At 30.2% G+C, this 26,198-nt stretch overlaps 10 protein-coding genes and 2 non-coding genes across 12 annotated transcripts, besides 8 other annotated features; 7 read left to right on the top strand and 5 right to left on the bottom strand.

The window, feature by feature from the left end:
* Positions 1–1,834: part of a mobile genetic element that runs on past the window's edge.
* Positions 342–891: a mobile genetic element.
* TVAGG3_0643610 (protein of unknown function, DUF4106 family) lies at positions 1,061–1,834 on the top strand (the record flags this gene model as incomplete). The annotated part of the gene is made up of 1 exon (XM_001301354.1): positions 1,061–1,834. One exon carries the CDS (start codon positions 1,061–1,063, stop codon positions 1,832–1,834), a length of 774 nt encoding a protein of 257 aa, XP_001301355.1.
* Positions 1,835–2,149: 315 nt separating this feature from the next.
* TVAGG3_0643590 (uncharacterized protein) lies at positions 2,150–2,512 on the top strand (the record flags this gene model as incomplete). Its single annotated transcript, XM_001301353.1, has 1 exon — positions 2,150–2,512. One exon carries the CDS (start codon positions 2,150–2,152, stop codon positions 2,510–2,512), a length of 363 nt encoding a protein of 120 aa, XP_001301354.1.
* Positions 2,513–2,540: 28 nt separating this feature from the next.
* Positions 2,541–2,599: a mobile genetic element.
* A 336-nt stretch (positions 2,600–2,935) lies between these two features.
* TVAGG3_0643570 (RNA polymerase II transcription regulator recruiting protein) lies at positions 2,936–3,352 on the bottom strand (the record flags this gene model as incomplete). Its single annotated transcript, XM_001301352.1, has 1 exon — positions 2,936–3,352. One exon carries the CDS (start codon positions 3,350–3,352, stop codon positions 2,936–2,938), a length of 417 nt encoding a protein of 138 aa, XP_001301353.1.
* Positions 3,353–4,541: 1,189 nt separating this feature from the next.
* On the top strand, positions 4,542–6,114 carry TVAGG3_0643560 (uncharacterized protein; the record flags this gene model as incomplete). Its single annotated transcript, XM_051241364.1, has 1 exon — positions 5,189–5,731. The coding sequence occupies one exon, from the start codon at positions 5,189–5,191 to the stop codon at positions 5,729–5,731; it is 543 nt and encodes a 180-aa protein (XP_051087951.1).
* A 13-nt stretch (positions 6,115–6,127) lies between these two features.
* Positions 6,128–6,165: a mobile genetic element.
* A 1,176-nt stretch (positions 6,166–7,341) lies between these two features.
* Positions 7,342–7,378: a mobile genetic element.
* Positions 7,379–7,618: 240 nt separating this feature from the next.
* TVAGG3_0643530 (Ankyrin repeat family) lies at positions 7,619–9,052 on the top strand (the record flags this gene model as incomplete). Its single annotated transcript, XM_001301351.1, has 1 exon — positions 7,628–8,995. One exon carries the CDS (start codon positions 7,628–7,630, stop codon positions 8,993–8,995), a length of 1,368 nt encoding a protein of 455 aa, XP_001301352.1.
* Positions 9,053–9,263: 211 nt separating this feature from the next.
* Positions 9,264–10,343, bottom strand: TVAGG3_0643520 (protein ubiquitination; the record flags this gene model as incomplete). Its single annotated transcript, XM_001301350.1, has 1 exon — positions 9,264–10,343. One exon carries the CDS (start codon positions 10,341–10,343, stop codon positions 9,264–9,266), a length of 1,080 nt encoding a protein of 359 aa, XP_001301351.1.
* A 682-nt stretch (positions 10,344–11,025) lies between these two features.
* TVAGG3_0643510 lies at positions 11,026–11,105 on the top strand. Its single transcript has one exon. It is a non-coding gene; the product is annotated as a tRNA-Leu (tRNA).
* A 229-nt stretch (positions 11,106–11,334) lies between these two features.
* Positions 11,335–12,339, bottom strand: TVAGG3_0643500 (malate metabolic process; the record flags this gene model as incomplete). Its single annotated transcript, XM_051241363.1, has 1 exon — positions 11,989–12,255. The coding sequence occupies one exon, from the start codon at positions 12,253–12,255 to the stop codon at positions 11,989–11,991; it is 267 nt and encodes an 88-aa protein (XP_051087950.1).
* A 2,083-nt stretch (positions 12,340–14,422) lies between these two features.
* On the top strand, positions 14,423–16,112 carry TVAGG3_0643490 (malate dehydrogenase family; the record flags this gene model as incomplete). Its single annotated transcript, XM_001301349.1, has 1 exon — positions 14,439–15,458. The coding sequence occupies one exon, from the start codon at positions 14,439–14,441 to the stop codon at positions 15,456–15,458; it is 1,020 nt and encodes a 339-aa protein (XP_001301350.1).
* A 229-nt stretch (positions 16,113–16,341) lies between these two features.
* TVAGG3_0643480 lies at positions 16,342–16,421 on the bottom strand. The gene has a single exon. It is a non-coding gene; the product is annotated as a tRNA-Leu (tRNA).
* A 1,227-nt stretch (positions 16,422–17,648) lies between these two features.
* TVAGG3_0643470 (protein ubiquitination) lies at positions 17,649–18,092 on the top strand (the record flags this gene model as incomplete). The annotated part of the gene is made up of 1 exon (XM_051241362.1): positions 17,649–18,092. One exon carries the CDS (start codon positions 17,649–17,651, stop codon positions 18,090–18,092), a length of 444 nt encoding a protein of 147 aa, XP_051087949.1.
* Positions 18,093–18,412: 320 nt separating this feature from the next.
* Positions 18,413–19,569, bottom strand: TVAGG3_0643460 (uncharacterized protein; the record flags this gene model as incomplete). Its single annotated transcript, XM_051241361.1, has 1 exon — positions 19,036–19,284. One exon carries the CDS (start codon positions 19,282–19,284, stop codon positions 19,036–19,038), a length of 249 nt encoding a protein of 82 aa, XP_051087948.1.
* A 483-nt stretch (positions 19,570–20,052) lies between these two features.
* Positions 20,053–20,089: a mobile genetic element.
* A 1,176-nt stretch (positions 20,090–21,265) lies between these two features.
* Positions 21,266–21,303: a mobile genetic element.
* Positions 21,304–25,707: 4,404 nt separating this feature from the next.
* Positions 25,708–26,198: part of a mobile genetic element that runs on past the window's edge.

Here is a 26,198-nt window from a genome sequence, read left to right as displayed (position 1 = left end):
TTTTTTTACTCTGGGTGTTAACATCTATGATAAAAAAAATAAATAAAAATTTTAACGTTAATTTTTTAAAGTTTATTTTTTCAAAAATTATTTTTTATTTTGTGAAGTGTCAAAAATTTTAACGTTAATTTTTAAGTTTATTTTTTAAAAAATTATTTTTTTTATTTTGTGAAGTGTCAAAAATTTTAACGTTAATTTTTAAAGTTAATTTTTAAAAAAATTATTTTTTTTTATTTTTGTAAATGTCAAAATATTTTAACGTGTCAAATGGTTTTTGTAAATTCTAGTAATTTGAGTACTAAGGGGTGTAGACCTTGGTACCCAATTACTAAATACTAACTACTTTGTCCGAATAGTTTAACATTCGGACAAAGTTTCTCCCTTCTTTCAATGTAATTGCTACCTGTGAGGTACTGATTTGAAGTCAGTACTTCACAGGTAGCAATATCTACAAAATTCAAAAATATTTTATCACTTCCTTAGAGAACTAGAGCCTCCTAGGTACTGAGCCCGAATCAGTGCCTAGGGGACTCTAGTTATCTATATAAAGCTGAGAAACTTTGAGGAAATTGTACGACATTTCCTCAAAGTTTCTCAGCAATTTAGCGAGGAATGTTCGTTATCATGTAGTTATTTGTAATGTGTGCATGATAACAAGCATTCCCTGCTAAAAAAGGTAAAATCTTATAAGAAATAATTCGAAAAGAATAACAAATTGCGACAAATTTTATTTGAAACTGAACCTTATGAGGTAGTGATTCAAGATCACTACCTCATAAGGTTCAGTTTCAATCGCAAATATCTCAAAAGTAAGGCTCTATTTTTTGTCATGTAAAGTGTCACCTTTTCTGTCAAACCGTTTTTATCGTTTTCGTTCATAACATTACCACTTATTGTGCCATCAGTCATAACATGTTAATAGTATAATCCATCATATTTAGACATTTTATATGTAACTAAAAGATGGAGAAAGTTATTAATCAAGTAGATAAGATTCTTCATGATGGAGCACGTAAAAATAGTAAAGAACTAAACAATGCACTCATTATGCCATTTTCTGATGATTATCCATTCTACTCCAATAGTTATCACAGCAACTTCAGGAACAATGGATAAAACAGCGAAGACATTTATGAGTCAAATTAAGGCACCAGTATTGAAAAAAGATGATAAAGAACTTATGCCTTATTTAATGAAGAACGTTAAGATGAAAGCAAAGTATTACGCTATTGTTGAGTTCGTTCAAAGTAAGTTCGAAAAAATTTCAGAAGAGATGGAACACATCTTAACAAAGCATCAACTAAGGAAACCTGATGGAAAGTTTGAGTATAAGAAGATAGCTATTTATGTTGTAAAGAAGTTGAACAAATATCCTTTCACTAAGTATCCCAGTAATTCTCTATTAGTGTTAGACGATTATGGTGGTCATGACTTATTGAATGACCCACGTTCACCATTAGCGAACTTCATCACTAAGGTAAGACATTATAACTATACTGTAGTAATTAAGTGTCAAACATGGAGACACATATGTTTAAACATAAAGAGACTATGTACTGACTTCGTTATCTTTCAAGGTTATTCTATGAGAGACTTTCAGTCAATGATTGAACAGTCAGGAGCAACAGAAGATTGGGAAGAGTTATGGAACAAATACAAAGAGCTACCAACACCTCGTTCATATATGGAAGTTCATATAGTCGCAGGAAAGACGGACTTTAAAGGAGAGTGTGCAAAACTTCCCCACTTTTTGAGAGGGACGTTTTGCAAAATTTGTTCTTTCATCCATAGAAGATTATTGGAAGATGATAGATCTATACATGATATTATATAATGTATCTACATTGTGTCCATAACAAAATTATATTGCAGGCTTTTCATTCTGGGACTCCGAGCGAAGCGAAGGAGTCCCAGAATGAAAACCCTGCTTTTTTCAAATCAAAAAACTAACTTTCGCTCTTTCAGGTCAAATCAGCAAGGCACTCCTATATAGATGTTAGATATATTATCAAACTGAAATGAAACTTTCCAGATCTGTTTATAAAATTATTTTGCAAAACGTCCCTCTCAAAAAGTGGGAACGTTTTGCAATTTTTCGACTTTAAAGAAGTGAAGCAACAAAAGATGACATTATTTTAAGAAGAAATAAATGGGTTTCGGCGATTATGTTAAAGCTGGATGGGGTAAAGTTAAAGAAAAAGGTAGCTGGATTGTTGAGAATCCTGGTCTTGCAGCTGGCGCATTAGCTCATGGTCTCAATTATATTGACCCACGTTTCGGTCAAGTCGGTGGATTAGTAGGTAGTCTTGGTGAAAGACTTGCAAAAGCTACATTAGGTGAAGATAGTGCAATAACGAAGAACCTTAAAGCATTCAATAAAGCTCTTGGATTCATATTTGTATTATTTTGGCTGATATCTTATGAACATGGTCCCAAAATGGAGAGTGGATGGCGAGGAAATGGAATTTCAACCTATTGGGAAAAGAGGCCGCGAGATACCAGAGATCAATAGTAATGAATTAAAATCGTCACTTTTTATATTTTTGACACGTAAAGTCGTCACTTTTCTAAAACTGTTTTTATCGTTTTCGTATACAACGCATAATTCTTTGATAATAGTTATACGATAAAATTGGATTGGTGCATTGTAGAACCATTAGTCACTGGTATTTTATAGCTATTAATAATTAGATAATTGTTGGCAGTTTTTTTGCATAGTTTAATGATTTATATTGTAAGAAAGATTCAATCTATTCAATCAATTTATTTCTTGCTCGAATATCGTTGATTGCATACGAAAATAAAGTAAATGGATATGATAACCTGCATTTAAATATTAATTTTTAAAAGTTTGCATCAAGATCTTAGTTGATTACAAGAAACACATTTATTTAAATATATATATAATTATTTTTTAATGCATAGAAAAGAAGATTTATATTTTAACAGTTGAAGCTGATCCTTTTGTCCAGCGCTCCATTTCAGCTTTTGAAGCCGGTTTGAAAAAATGCTCTACAAACCTTACATCAAGATAAAGTTCCTCCTTAGGCTTTGGTTGTGGAGGCTGAATTGGTGGCATTGGCTGGTAATTTTTTTCAGGAATTATTAAATTGAAATATTTCTCAGGATGTATTATTTGATCTTCTTTTAGAACAGTATTCCAGCGATTTTTAACGCAATTGTCGCTTCGTCCTTTTAAGTGAGAGGCAATTAGCGACCATTTTGTCCCATATTTCTTGACGTTTTGAACAATAAATCTGTCCTCTTCAATTGTCCATGGGCCAAAAGAATTTTTTGGAGAAATATAGTTATGCCATCTGTCACGTAATTGCTTTGGTGAAAATCCTGGCATTAGTTTGGCGACTCTTTCCAGCCATTGAATTCCCCATCTTTAACAATAACCTCAAGCTTTTTATCATCTTCGGATCCAAAGAGTCTGCGCCGTTTCAAGCCTGAGTACGTGGCTTCCATTTTTTCTATTTTGAATGCCTTCTGAAATCATGAGGTCAATTCAATTTTTGATATTTATTTTAGCACTAAATTTAATATTTTTAAATAATATTTTTAGAGATAATTATATCTAATTGAAATGAAATTTTTCAGTAATGAATATTGATGCGAGGAAATAGGCATTTGAATATTTTTGTTCAATTGAAACTAAAATTCAAGATTTAAAAAGTTTTCAAATATTGAATTCATATTGAATTTGAAAATTTCTCAAAGATTAAAATGGAATAATGTAAAGGTCATCATCATAAACAATAATGAAGTGACTAATCTTCCTCGTTAGAACGGTTTATTTCATTTCATAAGAAATTATTTTCGGAGTTTTTATTCTGACCATTATTCATTACTAATTTTTCTCGCATCAATTTTCAATTTCAACTTTTGTGAATATCATGGGGTTTTGACATTTATAATCTTTTTCCATCGTTAATTATTTTATTGCAACGTATTATTTTATCATTATTTTTTAAAAAATTATTTTTTCTTAAGAATAGAATTTCAAAGTTTCGTTGAATTTCATCAAAATTTAAGCTATTCAAAAAATAATTTCTATCCTACTATTGACCATGTTTGTTCATCTATATTTATCCCATTATTTAATTGAGTTTATTTAACAATTCATAAATTATTTCAATTTCCTTTACATAATCATTAATCTTCCATAAATTATGACCCAAATATTCATTTTAAGCACGCTCTTATTGGGGAAACTCCGAGGAAGAAGCAATATAGTATTTTTGATTGTGATTAACATGAAATATTAAGCTATATGTACTTTATTCATTTGTATTTTGCTAAATTACAAAAAGCTTAAGCAGTCTATGATATATAACATTATAGATTTTCCTTTTTTTTTAAATTCAATATTAAATTATTGATATCCATTAATCATTCCTATTCATTTTTGCAGTAGAGTATATCCTATATTTGCAATCAATCTTTTTATAGCTTACTTATAATTATTATCTCCTGATATATGATGAATTTTGCCACGTAAATATATTTTATTTGTCAAAATTATTTAATGAATATTTCTCTTTCATCTATAAGAATAAGCTGCCTTGTTGATTCTCCATTTTTAACAAGATCAAGATTATCATCCCTCAAAATACAAAAATCTTCATTCAATCACTTCGCAAACTCAATTTTCAGAATTTCAGATTCAAAAAATGTAGTTTTTCAAAAATCAAAATTCAAAAACGGATTATCTAATGCAGTATATCTTGATTCTCATGATAAAACTTTAAGAATTTGGAATCAACAGATTGCAACTGAAAATACTGGAACATTTTTCGATTGTCATTTTGATAGAATTGATAGCCATGGCAAGAATGGTTCAGCTATTTATTCTACAGTTGGTTTAGATATCTCACACTGCATTTTTGCTACAATTCGCGGAAATTATGGAGCCGCAATCTATAATTTTGGCTTTCTTAGATTGAAATATTCTACATTTGCACGTTGCTCTGCAAATTATGAAGCTGATATCAGATCAATATCAGCTGTTACTCAAAGCGTGATTATTTCAAACTGTGTCTTTTCTGAATCACATGCGGACAAGCTCTTTGCTTCATTTTTTATTTCTTCATACGGAGATGTGATATTTTCTACTTGTAATGCTTCAAATACAATCGCGATTCATTGTGTTGGATTTGGACAAGTAAACCACGCCTCATTTTATATGGATCATTCAAACATTATCAAAACGACAAGTTGCTACAACGCTGCCTTAGTTGCTGAAGATACTCAAAAAATTTTTGTTGAATCAGCCAATTTCATAAAGAATTTCCACAAATCGAATAACCCCGAGTCAGCCTCAGCAATTCTCATTTCCAATCCCGCAGGAAACGGCTATGTCCAAGAATGCAACTTTTTGGAGAATACTAACGAGCAAGGCTACATCATATACATGCAGCACCTCGAAATGATTGTTGAGAATTGTTGTTTCACGAAAGCAAAAGAAAACAGGGAAGTTAATTTCCAAATTAAAATTGTTAACAGTAAAATTAGGAATATGTGCTACACACAGACAGTAAGACCTAATGATGTATTCGGATATGTTGAACCATCAGAAAATCTTATGCAGAAACCAAATAAAGGTAGAAATGTCTCTAAATCACTTCAATTCTCAATTATGGCTAGTATTTTAGCAGTATTCATCAAGTACTTCTGGTCAAATTATGTAATGCATTATATTTTGAAGCCTTCAAAGCAGATTTTGTAATTTTATTTATTTTGCGATTTTATTCTTATTTATTTGTATTTAACTTTTCTTGTCTTGCTGTTTTTTTATTTAGCTAATTTGGTTTTAATTAAAGACGACGAAATCAATGTTAATATCTTATTTTTGTGTTTTGCTCTTTACCCACTGATATTTCAACTGTACATTCTGTTGCTATACTGATATGAGTAATTCAATAAAAACAATTCTGCGACATTATTTTTTTAGTAATATTTAAGCTGTATTTAAGTTTTGACTTAAAGAATTTATATTTTATGAGAAGCATTGAATGCTAAACTTGACTCGATCTACCAACATTTGCTCAAAAATCTTTTGTAAAAGTAAAATTAAACCATGAAAGCGAACAGCATGATAAAACACATTTATCATTGGTAAAGCTGTTGTAAACAGAAATTCATCAAAAGTGACACCTCAGAAAAGCTAAAATATTGAATTTTTGGAACTTTTGATAGAGCACGTTTTTAAATATTAATTAAAGTAAATGTATATTTTGTAAAGATTCTTTTTAATAAAAAAATAAAATTTTGAAGAAGAACACAAAATCTTCTGAAAAATAATATCACATAAACTCATATTATTTTCTAATATATAACTATTTTATATAAAAATCAAATTCAATGATCTTAAAAGCGAAGGATAAACCTCAAAATTTACGAATATAATGAGTGGGAATATAATGCTTATCTATCATAAAACCATATGAAATATCAATTTTTGCTTTACGCCTAATTTTTGACGACAATTAGCAAAAAATGTTAAATGTTAACACTCAGTCCATTTGAATATGAAAAATAAAATTGACTTTGATTAAATGTTTTTATTTATCATGCAATTCTTCTTGCGACCAAAGATTTGAATAAAATTTCAAAAAAAAGATAGCTTAAAAAATAATATACGGTAGTGTTTACTAATAGATGAATAGTATATAAATTCTATTAAAATGGATTTGATCCAAAAAATATATAAAATTTGATCATAAATAAAATCGTTTTAAATTACTTCTTCATTTAAATTATAACAATTATTTTTGGTTTTATATTTTTTTGGATCAAATCCATTTTAATAGAATTTATATACTATTCATCTATTAGTAAACACTACCGTATATTATTTTTTAAGCTATCTTATTTTTTGAAGTTTTATTCAAATCTTTGGTCGCAAGAAGAATTGCATGATAAATAAAAACATTTAATCAAAGTCAATTTTATTTTTCATATTCAAATGGACTGAGTGTTAACATTTAACATTTTTTGCTAATTGTCGTCAAAAATTAGGCGTAAAGCAAAAATTGATATTTCATATGGTTTTATGATAGATAAGCATTATATTCCCACTCATTATATTCGTAAATTTTGAGGTTTATCCTTCGCTTTTAAGATCATTGAATTTGATTTTTATATAAAATAGTTATATATTAGAAAATAATATGAGTTTATGTGATATTATTTTTCAGAAGATTTCATTCTATATGCCTATGAAAAGTACTCTCAAAACTAACTTTTTCCTAATTATAATTAAATCTAGAATATTGTATTATGCTTAGTATTATTTCATTTTTCTCATTCAATTTAGAATTTACAAATGTCAAAAAATTGAGAGCTGTCACTTTTGATGAATTTCTGTTTATTACAAAACAAACAAAATTTACATCCATTAACTTCAACATTGGTTCACCAAAATCTTGATTTTCCAATTGCCAAAATTTGATTGAACTGTCAAACGAGAAAAAAATTTTAAGTAAATTTTACTACACGGACAAACTACAAAATAATTCATTTGAATGCCATAAAAATTTTCCTTTTCAAAAACTCACACAAAAAACCTTTGTCACCTTTTCTATACAAAATATGACCAAATTACTCTGAATTATTTTTATCAATGATTTTAAGTAGCGATATACCATACATTAACAGTAAATCATTTACTGACCTTTTATCGGTTGCACACATTCAGCAACAGATATATTCCCTAAAGAAATCTTCCTTACATGATCTTGAAAGAGAAATTAAAAATTTAATTTCAAAACCAATGAAGGTTAAATCAATATTCAAGATGACTCTTGAATCTGTATCAAAGAACACTGTTAGTTTACCATCTTATGCCGAGCTATTATCTTTTATTATCAAAAATGGAACATTTATTTCAAAATCAACAGACTTAAAACATTATATTGTTCAGAAAATACTTTTAGATGCCGGAAAAACACCAGATGCCTATAAGTCATTAAGTTTAATTCAGCTTTTATATTATTTATCAAAAGATAAAGATATTTCATCAGAAACAATCCTTTCAATGTTTGTTAAATTATACAAACAAGGCAAATTTACATTCCTAAGTTCATTATACTTCTTTGCCGTATTTTGCAAAGAATTACATGATTTTAACCAGCAGATTTACAGAAACATGTACAATATCCTTATCAGAGCAAAACAGAACAAAGCACTTCCAGCTATTCTTGATTCATTCGTTGAAAATTTCCAAATCTTCCAACACAACGATTTCATCCACTCAAACAAGCTGATCGAAGCAATACTGAGCGACAATGTCGACGAATTTATCAGTGTTTGCTCAATGCCAGATTTTAACTTCAATCAGCCAGCTCCGTTTTATCTACTCTTTGCTCCAAAGCTTCCATGCCAGTCTCCATCGCTCATTGACCTCGTCGCTTTTGTTGGATCTGAAGGCTGCTTCAGGTATTTGATAAATAATGTTCAAAAGTCCAGCATAAACATTGATTCTCTTGCCAGATGTGCAGTTGCTAGCGGAATTCCAACAATTGTCCGCCTTTCGCAACAAATTGGCTGCAATGTTTCCTCAATAATTGACGTGGCCGCCGAATACCACAGAGTACAACTGATTCAGTGGATGCTTGACTACAATCCAACAACGAAGTCCCTCTCCGATGCCTGCAACATCGCGGCTTCCACTGATGACATCGTATCTCTATCAATTTTGATACAAGAGACAGGAATCAATGGAACTCCAGTTCATTTGGCCGCTAAGAACAAGTCATTTTACTGCTTGTCTCTGTTCAAGCTGTTCAACACAAAGTTTGACTCAATTGATTCAACGGGATCTACTCCATTACACTACGCAGTCCTCTCTAAAAGTAGGAGATGCGTGCAGTTGGTGAAGTATCTGATCTCTGATATCAATGCAACTGATTTTTGCCACTATTCAGCTCTAGATCTTGCAAAACTGAACAATTTGACTAAGATTGTCGAGCTTTTCAATGCACCTGCATAAGATTTATATTGTTTGTAATTCTATCTTTCTATCGGAATAAATTTTTTGTAAAAGAAACTTCCTTTTTTTTTATAATCCGTCTTGCAATGAATTAATTGTATAATGGAACAAATGGCCAAAGATATTTCATTTATTGATAACCAATCCTTTTTTTTGAAAGAAACAATTTATTGATTCCATTATTTAAAATCTTTTGGGTATGAATTTCAATTGTAAAAAAAACTCTTTTTGAATTAAAATATATACTATAAAAGAGTTTACTATCAAATCAGAAATAATTTGATGATGAACTTACAATTTCAGGCATAGCGATTGCCTTGCCTTCATAAATCTCATTCATTCCTTTGATGAGAATTTCATTTGTTTCTGTCTTATCTGAAAGATAAAGAGCTGCAAGAAGATTGTTCCAATCCATGCAAACAGCCGAACTAATTTTGCACAGACTGTTCTGAAGGAGCCAGTCCATAATTTCGTTTTGACGATATTCAATTGCCGCTTCAAAGCCATCGCAAACTGATCTAGCGCATATTCTTACAATCTCATAATTGCCGCCTGCAATTGCAGAGTGCATTATTCTGTCAGTCACTGGAATATCTGATTGATAGAACAATTTGAAGCAATTGATTGATCCAAATATTGCTGCGAGTGACATGTATGTATTAACTCTTGGCAATCTAAACGGTTCAAGTGGAGAGGCTTCGATAAAATTGTTAATATTGAATCTTGAATCAACTTCAAAATCGAGTAAGGCGTCAAGATCATCTTTCTTGATAGCGGCAACAATGGAATTTGGTAACCATCCTAGTGTTCTATACTCTTTAAATAGAGCCCAGTCATTTGCTTGATAATCACTAAGATGTTTAATTACTTTTTTGACCCATTGCTTTGGAATCATTATTGAGGTATCTATAAGACCAAACTCTGGGGCGAAGTACATTGCAAAATCTGATCTCTTCTGCTCGAGAATGAGGTTCATTATGTCATTTTGACTATAAATTTGGTCATTATAAAGACAAAGTAAAAGATAGTATGATGACTCTCGGAAAATACGCCTTAAGAGTAATGGACGAAGCTGTTCTTTGTAATAACTTTCCGAGAAAAGATTCTGGCAGATTCTTGAAATCAAATGGAATCTATTCTGTCTGATTTGAGATAGTATAACTAATTCTTCGGCAAGCTTTTCCACAATTATTTTTGTTTTATACTGTTCAGATTCTAATATTATTCTACAAAACTTGTCAACACATTCATTTTTAACAAGTTTGATGAGTGAATTCTGTATGAATATTGTGGGTTGTAATGAATCTGGAATTGGTATCTCTTCTAAACAAGAAATATCCTGAAACATGATACTATTGTTACAATATCGTTTGGTATTCAAAATTTACACTGAAATAATCGTTCATTTCTCAAATTTGAAAGAATTGAGATTTAGCATCGTTTTATCGCAAATCAAGAATCATAATTAGGGAACACATTTGGTTAATATTTAGATTATTTTAAATTTGAATAGGTTTTGGAGAAATCATAATTTGATCTGAACGAATTAATAATTTGTTCAATAAGCATAATATTTTAGATTAAAGTTTATTCAGAAAAAAATATTGTTTTAATTCAAATTATGAAATCGAGATTTCATTCGTAGCAATTTAATTCAATAAACATATATATCTAAATTATCATGATTTTAGAGCTCCTGGTCAATTCAATTGAATTTGAATTAATCTGAATTGAATTTATAGAAACATCCATTGTTTAATAGAGGAACATTAAAAGTATTTAGAGCGAAAGCTTACAATTAATAATAGTAAATAGCATTTTGGACAAAATGAAAAATTTCAAAAAAATTGAATATCGAGATTATGTTATGATAATTATGGGATTGTGAAAAAACAGCAAATATAGTTTAAAAACACAAAAAACACTGCTCTGCATATCATATGCCGAATTTTCAAGTCATTTTATTCAGACAATAAAATAAAAGTACATTTTAATAAATACAAGTTTAGTAAAAGAATTATTTCAAGTAAGCTTGTTTGGCCGAGCGGTCTAAGGCGCTAGTTTTAGGCACTAGTCCGAAAGGGCGTGGGTTCGAACCCCACAGCAAGCATTCCTTTTTATCTTTTTGAATGAAAAATATCAGAATAACATGTAAATAGCCATTTCCACAACACAGCTAATCTCAGCAGAGTTAATAATTCTAATCTTTTATTCGCTCCAACCTTATTTATATGTTCAAGTTTAATATTAAATAAAGTAATACAAATTCAATATGAATGTGGATGTCAATCCTTCTAATATTGATATCAAAAATGGAATTCTAGGTCTGCTAAGATAAGGAATGTTTATATTAAACAAGTATATTGAAAAAAAGCAAAAACAAATGGATTTTTGCATATTGATTGGGGTACAGTGTACAAAAATTAGTAATAACATAAAAGTCCAACCATGAAATATAGTGTCCATGCTCTCTATGATTATCTACTAGAGAAGTCTCTGTTAAACGAAAATATCTGAAGAATACAGTCGTTTCGAAACAATATTCGGCATAAATGCTAGTGTCATTTATTCTCCTTGACTGTGTTTCTTGGAAAAGTGTATAAAAAGTCATATTATCAATCGAAAATCCTAACTCATAAGAAGGAGGGTGTTTAGACCATGGGTATCCAGAAGTGCTAGTACCTCGGATTTTCATTCCTTTAATAAAATATTTATTTTTTAAATCAATAAATAAATAGTTGTTAGGTACAGTGTACATATACCACACATTACTATCATCGTATTCGCATAGCAATGGTAAACCTGTTTGATACCGATTTGTATTATCCCATGAAGGAATAAAAGATTGATATTGATAAATACCAACGATATCTTTTTTAACTAAATCTCTGCCATGAATCGACCTAAGATGCTTGAATAGAGATTCAGAGCCGATTTGCTATTTATTCAAATTCAAATAAAATGTTAATTTTAAGGGGAAAAAAATTATAAATTTAGTGGTATAAATTTATAATTTCCCCTAATGTATGCAAAGCGATTTCCTTTTCATTGAAGAGATCCTTCTCTGTAAATTCGAGCTTCTCTCTGAGCCAGTCATTGACTTTGTAAGTTTCAACGACGTGGACATTTCCATCTTTATCAACTGTGCATGGGAGAGAGAAAACAACACCTGGCTTCAAACCATATTTGTTGTTTTCTGGGACTGGGATTCCCATGCTCAATACCTCTCCTGGTTTGGTTCCGAAAAGCCAAGCTTTCATATGCTGAATTGAAGCTTTTGTAGGAGATGCAGCACTACTGAAGCCTCTGTACTCAACAATATCCCAACCTCTGTGAGAAATGAATTTGCAAGAAACTGCGAATCGGAGCGCAATTTTTTAATATGTTAATATATAAAGGTACCCCTACTACTGCAAATGCTTCAAATGAAAATCTAAGAAATCAGATTAATTTGATCACATTAGTATAGTATTGGTCAAACCAAAAATTCATATGTTGATATATAGCCTATAGATATTCATATTATCTACTTTTCATTGAATTACATAAGATTTAATAATCTCATAAATATTCTTTTTAATTTTCCGAATTCCGTGTGCATTTAGATTGCCTATACCTGTATATAATAATTCTAGAATGGTTTGGTTAGATATTAAGTTTTTTAGATTAATATTTTAACATTTTGATAAAACAAGCATTTGTTCCATTTTAGAATCGCCATTGAACTCTAGTTTGACTAACATGATGTTAGATCAAATAAATTCTAACTTCATGAGATAAATTTTGAAATTAGAAAATGCGATATCTGACTCAAATATTTATCTGAAACACATTTAACATTCAATGATAAACTAAAGTACTATACAGCAGATTCGATTTGGCTTATATTTTATATAATCAACAAATAATCCTATAAAATTGTGCTATTCACGTTGCTCAAAGATGTATTGAACATTCCCTACTTGTGTATTGATAAAATTAGATATAGATTCTAATGTAAATCGATATTTTGAAAATTCATATATATTTTGTCTTGGTTTGGCATTTGATCGTGTTGAAACCGGAATTGCAATATATATCATCTAAATATATAACTATCAAAATATGAGCTATAGATTTTTAAATTATTCTCCTGAATATGAGTGACTAACATAATTATATTGAATTGAGTAGTAAGAATCATAAATATTAGAATCTGACGATAATTTATTATAACTTTATATAGGAACAAGATTATAAATGATGATGAAAATAAAGATTAAATTTAAATCTGAAAATTAAAACATTAAGTGTATATGATAGCATTACAAAATTAAATTTTATGTGGAAGAGGAAATAGAGGAATATAAGTATTATGAGAAAATAATAAGATATAAAAACAAGATTCTATTAAATGAGTTAATTTATAGAAAGGAATAACAGTGTGAATGTAGTAAATGAATGTTTTCATGATGTATTTTATTAAATCTTAAGTTTTGTTAAGAAGATAATAAGGGAATCAAATTTTGTATTAGGAAGTTTGACCGACAAGAGTGTATTATGCACTCTTGTCGGTCTGCATGTCTCATTCCGGGAGACATTGTCACTGCATGTCTCCCAGAATGAGACAATCTTCCGCATTCATAACTTGAATGCGGAAGTTTGACCGACAAGAGTGTATTATGCACTCTTGTCGGTCGCAGTGTCTCATTCCGGGAGACATTGTCACTGCATGTCTCCCAGAATGAGACAATCTTCCGCATTCATAACTTGAATGCGGAAGTTTGACCGACAAGAGTGCACAATGCACTCTTGTCGATCTAAATGTATCTTACAATCAAAGACACTTTCATACAATCTTTTCGAAGTTAAAAAAAAATTTAATTATTTCTTTCTTTTGTTTATTAAATCGCCTTACTCACGTACTAATCTCTTTTAGAGACTCTATCGAGCTATCCCCACATATAAACCTGTGACAATAATACATATTTACTCTCTTCATATTCTGATCTCATGACACATTATCGCAAAAACTATAATTATACAACACATCTCATAAAGTCTCATTTTAGCCCTATCTAAGCGTTCAAAACCTATTTTCCACACGTAATCTGATTCTTCTGGCTCCGCTGATTCGATTTCTGCTGTCAGATCGTGAAGATATGCATCACATAAAGAGATAAACACAACTCAAAATTATTGCTTTTTTTTTCAAATTGTCTATTCATCCATCTTTACATATTTATTATCTCCTCCGTTTCCCCTCACAAATTCTTTTAATTTTCTGAATAATACGTATAATAAAATGAATATCTCAAAAACTAAACTATTTATTTGCTGTACTTTTGATGTTAAGCTAAAATACAAAATATTACAAGTCGATGAAATATATTTTTTGAAAGGAAAAAGGTACTTCTCAATTTTCAATTTATAATTGGCCTTTAAAATTTTTAAGCATTTTTATATGGTAGAACCAGCTCGTGTACTTATTACAGGTGCTGCAGGACAGATAGGATATGTCCTCTCTCATTGGATTGCAAGTGGTGAATTATATGGTGAAAGACCAGTAATTTTGCATTTGTTTGATATTCCTGTTGCTCAAAATCGATTAACAGCTCTTACAATGGAATTACAAGATTGTGCATTCCCGCATTTAGCCGGTTATGTTGCTACAACTGAGCCCGAACAGGCTTTCAAGGATATTGATTGTGCTTTTCTCGTTGCATCTGTTCCTATGAAATCTGGTCAAATCAGAAGCGACTTAATTGGTTCAAACTCCATTATTTTCAAAAATACTGGCGAATGGCTTTCGCAATACGCAAAGCCTACCGTTAAAGTTTTAGTTATCGGTAACCCTGATAACACTAATGCAGAAATTGCACTCTTACATGCCAAGAACTTGAAACCAGAGAACTTCAGCTCTCTTTCCCTTCTTGATCAAAACAGAGCTTATCATGCAATCGCGGAAAAGCTTGGTGTCAAGGTTACAGATCTCCATGACATTGTTGTATGGGGTAATCATGGTGAATCCATGGTTGCTGATCTCACACAAGCAACTTTCGAAAAAGACGGAAAAATCCAAAAAGTAACAGATGTTTTAGATGAAAAATATAGAGAAGAGACATTCTTTAAGTTCATTTCTCACAGAGGTTGGGATATTGTTGAGTACAGAGGCTTCAGTAGTGCTGCATCTCCTACAAAAGCTTCAATTCAGCATATGAAAGCTTGGCTTTTCGGAACCAAACCAGGAGAGGTATTGAGCATGGGAATCCCAGTCCCAGAAAACAACAAATATGGTTTGAAGCCAGGTGTTGTTTTCTCTCTCCCATGCACAGTTGATAAAGATGGAAATGTCCACGTCGTTGAAACTTACAAAGTCAATGACTGGCTCAGAGAGAAGCTCGAATTTACAGAGAAGGATCTCTTCAATGAAAAGGAAATCGCTTTGCATACATTAGGGGAAATTATAAATTTATACCACTAAATTTATAATTTTTTTCCCCTTAAAATTAACATTTTATTTGAATTTGAATAAATAGCAAATCGGCTCTGAATCTCTATTCAAGCATCTTAGGTCGATTCATGGCAGAGATTTAGTTAAAAAAGATATCGTTGGTATTTATCAATATCAATCTTTTATTCCTTCATGGATAATACAAATCGGTATCAAACAGGTTTACCATTGCTATGCGAATACGATGATAGTAATGTGTGGTATATGTACACTGTACCTAACAACTATTTATTTATTGATTTAAAAAATAAATATTTTATTAAAGGAATGAAAATCCGAGGTACTAGCACTTCTGGATACCCATGGTCTAAACACCCTCCTTCTTATGAGTTAGGATTTTCGATTGATAATATGACTTTTTATACACTTTTCCAAGAAACACAGTCAAGGAGAATAAATGACACTAGCATTTATGCCGAATATTGTTTCGAAACGACTGTATTCTTCAGATATTTTCGTTTAACAGAGACTTCTCTAGTAGATAATCATAGAGAGCATGGGCACTATATTTCATTGGTTGGACTTTTATGTTATTACTAATTTTTGTACACTGTACCCCAATCAATATGCAAAAATCCATTTGTTTTTGCTTTTTTTCAATATACTTGTTTAATATAAACATTCCTTATCTTAGCAGACCTAGAATTCCATTTTTGATATCAATATTAGAAGGATTGACATCCACATTCATATTGAATTTGTATTACTTTTTTTAATATTAAACTTGAACATATAAATAAGGTTGGAGCGAATAAAAGATTAGAATTATTAACTCTGCTGAGATTAGCTGTGTTGTGGAAATGGCTATTTACATGTTATTCTGATATTTTTCATTCAAAAAGATAAAAAGGAATGCTTGCTGTGGGGTTCGAACCCACGCCCTTTCGGACTAGTGCCTAAAACTAGCGCCTTAGACCGCTCGGCCAAACAAGCTTACTTGAAATAATTCTTTTACTAAACTTGTATTTATTAAAATGTACTTTTATTTTATTGTCTGAATAAAATGACTTGAAAATTCGGCATATGATATGCAGAGCAGTTTTTTGTGTTTTTTAAACTATATTTGCTGTTTTTTCACAATCCCATAATTTATCATAACATAATCTCGATATTCAATTTTTTTGAAATTTTTCATTTTGTCCAAAATGCTATTTACTATTATTAATTGTAAGCTTTCGCTCTAAATACTTTTAATGTTCCTCTATTAAACAATGGATGTTTCTATAAATTCAATTCAGATTAATTCAAATTCAATTGAATTGACCAGGAGCTCTAAAATCATGATAATTTAGATATATATGTTTATTGAATTAAATTGCTACGAATGAAATCTCGATTTCATAATTTGAATTAAAACAATATTTTTTCTGAATAAACTTTAATTAAAATATTATGCTTATTGAACAAATTATTAATTCGTTCAGATCAAATTATGATTTCTCCAAAACCTATTCAAATTTAAAATAATCTAAATATTAAACAAATGTGTTCCCTAATTATGATTCTTGATTTGCGATAAAACGATGCTAAATCTCAATTCTTTCAAATTTGAGAAATGAACGATTATTTCAGTGTAAATTTTGAATACCAAACGATATTGTAACAATAGTATCATGTTTCAGGATATTTCTTGTTTAGAAGAGATACCAATTCCAGATTCATTACAACCCACAATATTCATACAGAATTCACTCATCAAACTTGTTAAAAATGAATGTGTTGACAAGTTTTGTAGAATAATATTAGAATCTGAACAGTATAAAACAAAAATAATTGTGGAAAAGCTTGCCGAAGAATTAGTTATACTATCTCAAATCAGACAGAATAGATTCCATTTGATTTCAAGAATCTGCCAGAATCTTTTCTCGGAAAGTTATTACAAAGAACAGCTTCGTCCATTACTCTTAAGGCGTATTTTCCGAGAGTCATCATACTATCTTTTACTTTGTCTTTATAATGACCAAATTTATAGTCAAAATGACATAATGAACCTCATTCTCGAGCAGAAGAGATCAGATTTTGCAATGTACTTCGCCCAGAGTTTGGTCTTATAGATACCTCAATAATGATTCCAAAGCAATGGGTCAAAAAAGTAATTAAACATCTTAGTGATTATCAAGCAAATGACTGGGCTCTATTTAAAGAGTATAGAACACTAGGATGTTACCAAATTCCATTGTTGCCGCTATCAAGAAAGATGATCTTGACGCCTTACTCGATTTTGAAGTTGATTCAAGATTCAATATTAACAATTTTATCGAAGCCTCTCCACTTGAACCGTTTAGATTGCCAAGAGTTAATACATACATGTCACTCGCAGCAATATTTGGATCAATCAATTGCTTCAAATTGTTCTATCAATCAGATATTCCAGTGACTGACAGAATAATGCACTCTGCAATTGCAGGCGGCAATTATGAGATTGTAAGAATATGCGCTAGATCAGTTTGCGATGGCTTTGAAGCGGCAATTGAATATCGTCAAAACGAAATTATGGACTGGCTCCTTCAGAACAGTCTGTGCAAAATTAGTTCGGCTGTTTGCATGGATTGGAACAATCTTCTTGCAGCTCTTTATCTTTCAGATAAGACAGAAACAAAATGAAATTCTCATCAAAGGAATGAATGAGATTTATGAAGGCAAGGCAATCGCTATGCCTGAAATTGTAAGTTCATCATCAAATTATTTCTGATTTGATAGTAAACTCTTTTATAGTATATATTTAATTCAAAAAGAGTTTTTTTTACAATTGAAATTCATACCAAAAGATTTTAAATAATGGAATCAATAAATTGTTTCTTTCAAAAAAAAGGATTGGTTATCAATAAATGAAATATCTTTGGCCATTTGTTCCATTATACAATTAATTCATTGCAAGACGGATTATAAAAAAAAAAGGAAGTTTCTTTTACAAAAAATTTATTCGATAGAAAGATAGAATTACAAACAATATAAATCTTATGCAGGTGCATTGAAAAGCTCGACAATCTTAGTCAAATTGTTCAGTTTTGCAAGATCTAGAGCTGAATAGTGGCAAAAATCAGTTGCATTGATATCAGAGATCAGATACTTCACCAACTGCACGCATCTCCTACTTTTAGAGAGGACTGCGTAGTGTAATGGAGTAGATCCCGTTGAATCAATTGAGTCAAACTTTGTGTTGAACAGCTTGAACAGAGACAAGCAGTAAAATGACTTGTTCTTAGCGGCCAAATGAACTGGAGTTCCATTGATTCCTGTCTCTTGTATCAAAATTGATAGAATACGATGTCATCAGTGGAAGCCGCGATGTTGCAGGCATCGGAGAGGGACTTCGTTGTTGGATTGTAGTCAAGCATCCACTGAATCAGTTGTACTCTGTGGTATTCGGCGGCCACGTCAATTATTGAGGAAAACATTGCAGCCAATTTGTTGCGAAAGGCGGACAATTGTTGGAATTCCGCTAGCAACTGCACATCTGGCAAGAGAATCAATGTTTATGCTGGACTTTTGAACATTATTTATCAAATACCTGAAGCAGCCTTCAGATCCAACAAAAGCGACGAGGTCAATGAGCGATGGAGACTGGCATGGAAGCTTTGGAGCAAAGAGTAGATAAAACGGAGCTGGCGATGATGAAGTTAAAATCTGGCATTGAGCAAACACTGATAAATTCGTCGACATTGTCGCTCAGTATTGCTTCGATCAGCTTGTTTGAAAAACGTTGTGTTGAGAAGATTTGGAAATTTTCAACGAATGAATCAAGAATAGCTGGAAGTGCTTTGTTCTGTTTTGCTCTGATAAGGATATTGTACATGTTTCTGTAAATCTGCTGGTTAAAATCATGTAATTCTTTGCAAAATACGGCAAAGAAGTATAATGAACTTAGGAATGTAAATTTGCCTTGTTTGTATAATTAACAAACATTGAAAGGATTGTTTCTGATGAAATATCTTTATCTTTTGATAAATAATATAAAAGCTGAATTAAACTTAATGACTTATAGGCATCTGGTGTTTTTCCGGCATCTAAAAGTATTTTCTGAACAATATAATGTTTTAAGTCTGTTGATTTTGAAATAAATGTTCCATTTTTGATAATATAAAAGATAATAGCTCGGCATAAGATGGTAAACTAACAGTGTTCTTGATACAGATTCAAGAGTCATCTTGAATATTGATTAACCTTCATTGGTTTTGAAATTAAATTTTTAATTTCTCTTTCAAGATCATGTAAGGAAGATTTCTTTAGGGAATATATCTGTTGCTGAATGTGTGCAACCGATAAAAGGTCAGTAAATGATTTACTGTTAATGTATGGTATATCGCTACTTAAAATCATTGATAAAAATAATTCAGAGTAATTTGGTCATATTTTGTATAGAAAAGGTGACAAAGGTTTTTTGTGTGAGTTTTTGAAAAGGAAAATTTTTATGGCATTCAAATGAATTATTTTGTAGTTTGTCCGTGTAGTAAAATTTACTTAAAATTTTTTCTCGTTTGACAGTTCAATCAAATTTTGGCAATTGGAAAATCAAGATTTTGGTGAACCAATGTTGAAGTTAATGGATGTAATTTTGTTTTTGTAATAAACAGAAATTCATCAAAAGTGACAGCTCTCAATTTTTTGACATTTGTAAAATTCTAAATTGAATGAGAAAAATGAAAATAATACTAAGCATAATACAATATTCTAGATTTAATTATAATTAAGAAAAGTTAGTTTTGAGAGTACTTTTCATAGGCATATAGAATGAAATCTTCTGAAAAATAATATCACATAAACTCATATTATTTTCTAATATATAACTATTTTATATAAAAATCAAATTCAATGATCTTAAAAGCGAAGGATAAACCTCAAAATTTACGAATATAATGAGTGGGAATATAATGCTTATCTATCATAAAACCATATGAAATATCAATTTTTGCTTTACGCCTAATTTTTGACGACAATTAGCAAAAAATGTTAAATGTTAACACTCAGTCCATTTGAATATGAAAAATAAAATTGACTTTGATTAAATGTTTTATTTATCATGCAATTCTTCTTGCGACCAAAGATTTGAATAAAACTTCAAAAAATAAGATAGCTTAAAAAATAATATACGGTAGTGTTTACTAATAGATGAATAGTATATAAATTCTATTAAAATGGATTTGATCCAAAAAAATATAAAACCAAAAATAATTGTTATAATTTAAATGAAGAAGTAATTTAAAACGATTTATTTATGATCAAATTTTATATATTTTGGATCAAATCCATTTTAATAGAATTTATATACTATTCATCTATTAGTAAACACTACCGTATATTATTTTTTAAGCTATCTTATTTTTTGAAATTTTATTCAAATCTTTGGTCGCAAGAAGAATTGCATGATAATATAAAAACATTTAATCAAAGTCAATTTTATTTTTCATATTCAAATGGACTGAGTGTTAACATTTAACATTTTTTGCTAATTGTCGTCAAAAATTAGGCGTAAAGCAAAAATTGATATTTCATATGGTTTTATGATAGATAAGCATTATATTCCCACTCATTATATTCGTAAATTTTGAGGTTTATCCTTCGCTTTTAAGATCATTGAATTTGATTTTTATATAAAATAGTTATATATTAGAAAATAATATGAGTTTATGTGATATTATTTTTCAGAGAATTTTGTGTTCTCTTTCAAAATTTTATTTTTTTATTAAAAAGAATCTTTACAAATATTACATTTACTTTAATTTAATATTTAAAAACGTGCTCTATCAAAAGTTCCAAAAATTCAATATTTTAGCTTTTCTGAGGTGTCACTTTTGATGAATTTCTGTTTACAACAGCTTTACCAATGATAAATGTGTTTTATCATGCTGTTCGCTTTCATGGTTTAATTTTACTTTTACAAAAGATTTTTGAGCAAATGTTTGGTAGATCGAGTCAAGTTTAGCATTCAATGCTTCTCATAAAATATAAATTCTTTAAGTCAAAACTTAAATACAGCTTAAATATTACTAAAAAAATAATGTCGCAGAATTGTTTTTATTGAATTACTCATATCAGTATAGCAACAGAATGTACAGTTGAAATATCAGTGGGTAAAGAGCAAAACACAAAAATAAGATATTAACATTGATTTCGTCGTCTTTAATTAAAACCAAATTAGCTAAAAAAAAAAACAGCAAGACAAGAAAAGTTAAATACAAATAAATAAGAATAAAATCGCAAAATAATAAATAAATAAAATTACAAAATCTGCTTTGAAGGCTTCAAAATATAATGCATTACATAATTTGACCAGAAGTACTTGATGAATACTGCTAAAATACTAGCCATAATTGAGAATTGAAGTGATTTAGAGACATTTCTACCTTTATTTTTGTTTCTGCATAAGATTTTCTGATGGTTCAAACTATCCGAATACATCATTAGGTCTTACTGTCTGTGTGTAGCACATATTCCTAATTTTACTGTTAACAATTTTAATTGGAAATTAACTTCCCTGTTTTCTTTTTGCTTTTGTGAACAAACAATTCTCAACAATCATTTCGAGGTGCTGCATGTATATGATGTAGCCTTGCTCGTTAGTATTCTCAAAAAGTTGCATTCTTGGACATAGCCGTTTCCTGCGGGATTGGAAATGAGAATTGCTGAGGCTGACTCGGGTTATTCGATTTGTGGAAATTCTTTATGAAAATTGGCTGATTCAACAAAAATTTTTTGAGTATCTTCAGCAACTAAGGCAGCGTTGTAGCAACTTGTCGTTTTGATTAATGTTTGAATGATCCATATAAAATGAGGCGTGGTTACTTGTCCAAATCCAACACAATGAATCGCGATTGTATTTGAAGCATTACAAGTAGAAATATCACATCTTCCGTATGAGAAATAAAAAAAATGAAGCCAAAGAGCTTGTTCCGCATGTGATTCAGAAAAGACACAGTTTGAAATAATCACGCTTTGATAACAGCTGATATTGATCTGATATCAGCTTTCATTATTTGCGAGCAACGTGCAAATGTAGAATATTTCAATCTAAGAAAGCCAAAATTATAGATTGCGGCTCCATAATTTCCGCGAATTGTAGCAAAAATGCAGTGTGAGATATCTAAACCAACTGTAGAATAAATAGCTGAACCATTCTTGCCATGGCTATCAATTCTATCAAAATGACAATCGAAAAATGTTCCAGTATTTTCAGTTGCAATCTGTTGATTCCAAATTCTTAAAGTTTTATCATGAGAATCAAGATATACTGCATTAGATAATCCGTTTTTGAATTTTGATTTTTGAAAAACTACATTTTTTTAATCTGAAATTCTGAAAATTGAGTTTGCGAAGTGATTGAATGAAGATTTTTGTATTTTGAGGGATGATAATCTTGATCTTGTTAAAAATGGAGATCAACAAGGCAGCTTATTCTTATAGATGAAAGAGAAATATTCATTAAATAATTTTGACAAATAAAATATATTTACGTGGCAAAATTCATCATATATCAGGAGATAATAATTATAAGTAAGCTATAAAAAGATTGATTGCAAATATAGGATATACTCTACTGCAAAAATGAATAGGAATGATTAATGGATATCAATAATTTAATATTGAATTTAAAAAAAAAGGAAAATCTATAATGTTATTATATCATAGACTGCTTAAGCTTTTTTGTAATTTAGCAAAATACAAATGATAAAGTACATATAGCTTAATATTTCATTGTTAATCACAATCAAAAATACTATATTGCTTCTTTCCTCGGAGTTTCCCCAATAAGAGCGTGCTTAAATGAATATTTGGGTCATAATTTATGGAAGATTAATGATTATGTAAAGGAAATTGAAATAATTTATGAATTGTTTAAAACTCAATTAAATAATGGGATAAATATAGATGAACAAACATGGGCAATATAGGATAGAAATTATTTTTTGATAGCTTAAATTTTGATGAAATTTCAACGAAACTTTGAAATTCTATTCTTAAGAAAAAATAATTTTTTTAAAAAATAATGATAAAATAATACGTTGCAATAAAATAATAACGATGGAAAAGATTATAAATGTCAAAAACCCATGATATTCACAAAGTTGAAATTGAGAAATTTGATGCGAGAAAAAATTTAGTAATGAATAATGGTCAGAAAATAAAAACTCCGAAATAATTTCTTATGAAATGAAATAAACGTTCTAACGAGGAAGATTAGTCACTTCATTATTGTTTATGATGATGACCTTTACATTATTCCATTTTAATCTTTGAGAAATTTTTCAAATTCAATATGGAATCAATATTTGAAAACTTTTAAATCTTGAATTTTTAGTTTTCAATTGAACAAAAATATTCAAATGCCTATTTCCTCGCATCAAATATCATTACTGAAAAATTTCATTTCAATTAGATATAATTATCTCTAAAAATATTATTTAAAAATATTAAATTTAGTGCTAAAATAAATATCAAAAATTGAATTGACCTCATGATTTCAGAAGGCATTCAAATAGAAAAAATGGAAGCCACGTACTCAGGCTTGAAACGGCGCAGACTCTTTGGATCCGAAGATGATAAAAAGCTTGAGGTTATTGTTAAAGATGGGGAATTCAATGGCTGGAAAGAGTCGCCAAACTAATGCCAGGATTTTCACCAAAGGCAATTACGTGACAGATGGCATAACTATATTTCTCCAAAAAATTCTTTTGGCCATGGACAATTGAAGAGGACAGATTTATTGTTCAAAACGTCAAGAAATATGGGACAAAATTGCGTCGCTAATTGCCTCTCACTTAAAAGGACGAAGCGACAATTGCGTTAAAAATCGCTGGAATACTGTTCTAAAAGAAGATCAAATAATTACATCCTGAGAAAATATTTCAATTTAATAATTCCTGAAAAAAATTACAGCCAATGCACCAATTCAGCCTCCACAACCAAAAGCCTAAGGAGGAACTTTATCTTGATGTAAGGTTTGTAGAGCATTTTTTAAACCGGCTTCAAAAAGCTGAAATGGAGCGCTGGACAAAAGGATCAGCTTCAACTGTATAAAATATAAATCTTCTTTTCTATGCATTAAAAAAATAATTATATATATATTTAAATAATGTGTTTCTTTGTATCAACTAAGATCTTTGATGCAAAACTTTTTAAAAATTAATATTTAAATGCAGGTTATCATATCCATTTACTTTATTTTTCGTATGCAATCAACGATATTCGAGCAAGAAATAAATTGATTGAATAGATTGAATCTTTCTATACAATATAAATCATTAAACTATGCAAAAAAACTGCCAACAATTATCTAATTATTAATAGCTATAAAATACCAGTGACTAATGGTTCTACAATGCACCAATCCAATTTTATCGTATAACTATTATCAAAAGAATTATGCGTTGTAATACGAAAAACGATAAAAAACAGTTTTAGAAAAAGTGACGACTTTACGTGTCAAAAATAAAAAGTGACGATTTAATTCATTACTATTGATCTCTGGTAATCTCGCGGCCTCTTTTCCCAATAGGTTGAAATTCCATTCCTCGCCATCCACTCTCCATTTTGGAACCATGTTTCATAAGATATCAGCCAAAATAATACAAATATGAATCCAAGAGCTTTATGAATGCTTAAGGTTTCTTCGTATTGCACGTATCTTCACCCATAATGTAGCTTTTGAAAGTCTTTCACCAAGACTACCTACTAATCCACCGACTTGACCGGAAACGTTGGGTCAATATAATTGAGACCATGAGCTAATGCGCCAGCTGCAAGACCAGGATTCTCAACAATCCAGCTACCTTTTTCTTTAACTTTACCCCATCCAGCTTTAACATAATCGCCGAAACCCATTTATTTCTTCTTAAAAATAATGTCATCTTTTGTTGCTTCACTTCTTTAAACTCGAAAAATTGCAAAAACGTTCCCACTTTTGAGAGGGACGTTTTGCAAAATAATATTTATAAACAGATCTGGAAAGTTTCATTTTTCAGTTTGATAATATATCTAACATCTATATAGGAGTGCCTTTGCTGATTTGACCTGAAAGCGAAAGTTAGTTTTTTGATTTGAAAAAAGCAGGGTTTTCATTCTGGGACTCCTTCGCTTCGCTCGGAGTCCCAGAATGAAAAGCCTGCAATATAATTTTGTTATGGACACAATGTAGATACATTATATAATATCATGTATAGATTCTATCATCTTCCATAATCTTCTTGGATGAAAGAACAAATTTTGCAAAACGTCCCTCTCAAAAAGTGGGGAAGTTTGCACACTCTCCTTTAAAGTCCGTCTTTCCTGCGACTATATGAACTTCCATATATGAACCGAGGTGTTGGTAGCTCTTTGTATTTGTTCCATAACTCTTCCCCAATCTTCTGTTGCCTCCTGACTGTTCAATCATTGGACTGAAAGTCTCTCATAGAATAACTTGAAAGATAACGAAGTCAGTACATAGTCTCTTTATGTTTAAACATATGTGTCTCCATGTTGACACTTTAATTACTACAGTATATATTAATGTCTTACCTTAGTTGATGAAGTTCGCTAATTGGTGAACGTGGGGTCAATCAATAAAGTCATGACCACCTAATCGTCAACACTAAGAGAAGATACTGAGATACTTAGTGAAAGGATATTTGTTTCAACTTCTTTACAACATAAATAGTATCTTTCTTTAACTTCAAACTTATCCACAGGTTTCCTTAGTTGATGCTTTGTTAAGATGTGTTCCATCTCTTCTCT

The sequence above is a fragment of the Trichomonas vaginalis genome, chromosome III (genome assembly GCF_026262505.1).
Source record: "Trichomonas vaginalis G3 chromosome III, whole genome shotgun sequence".
NCBI lineage: Eukaryota > Parabasalia > Trichomonadida > Trichomonadidae > Trichomonas > Trichomonas vaginalis.
Note: the sequence above shows the minus strand (reverse complement) of the source record. Positions and strands in the feature narration are given on the sequence as shown.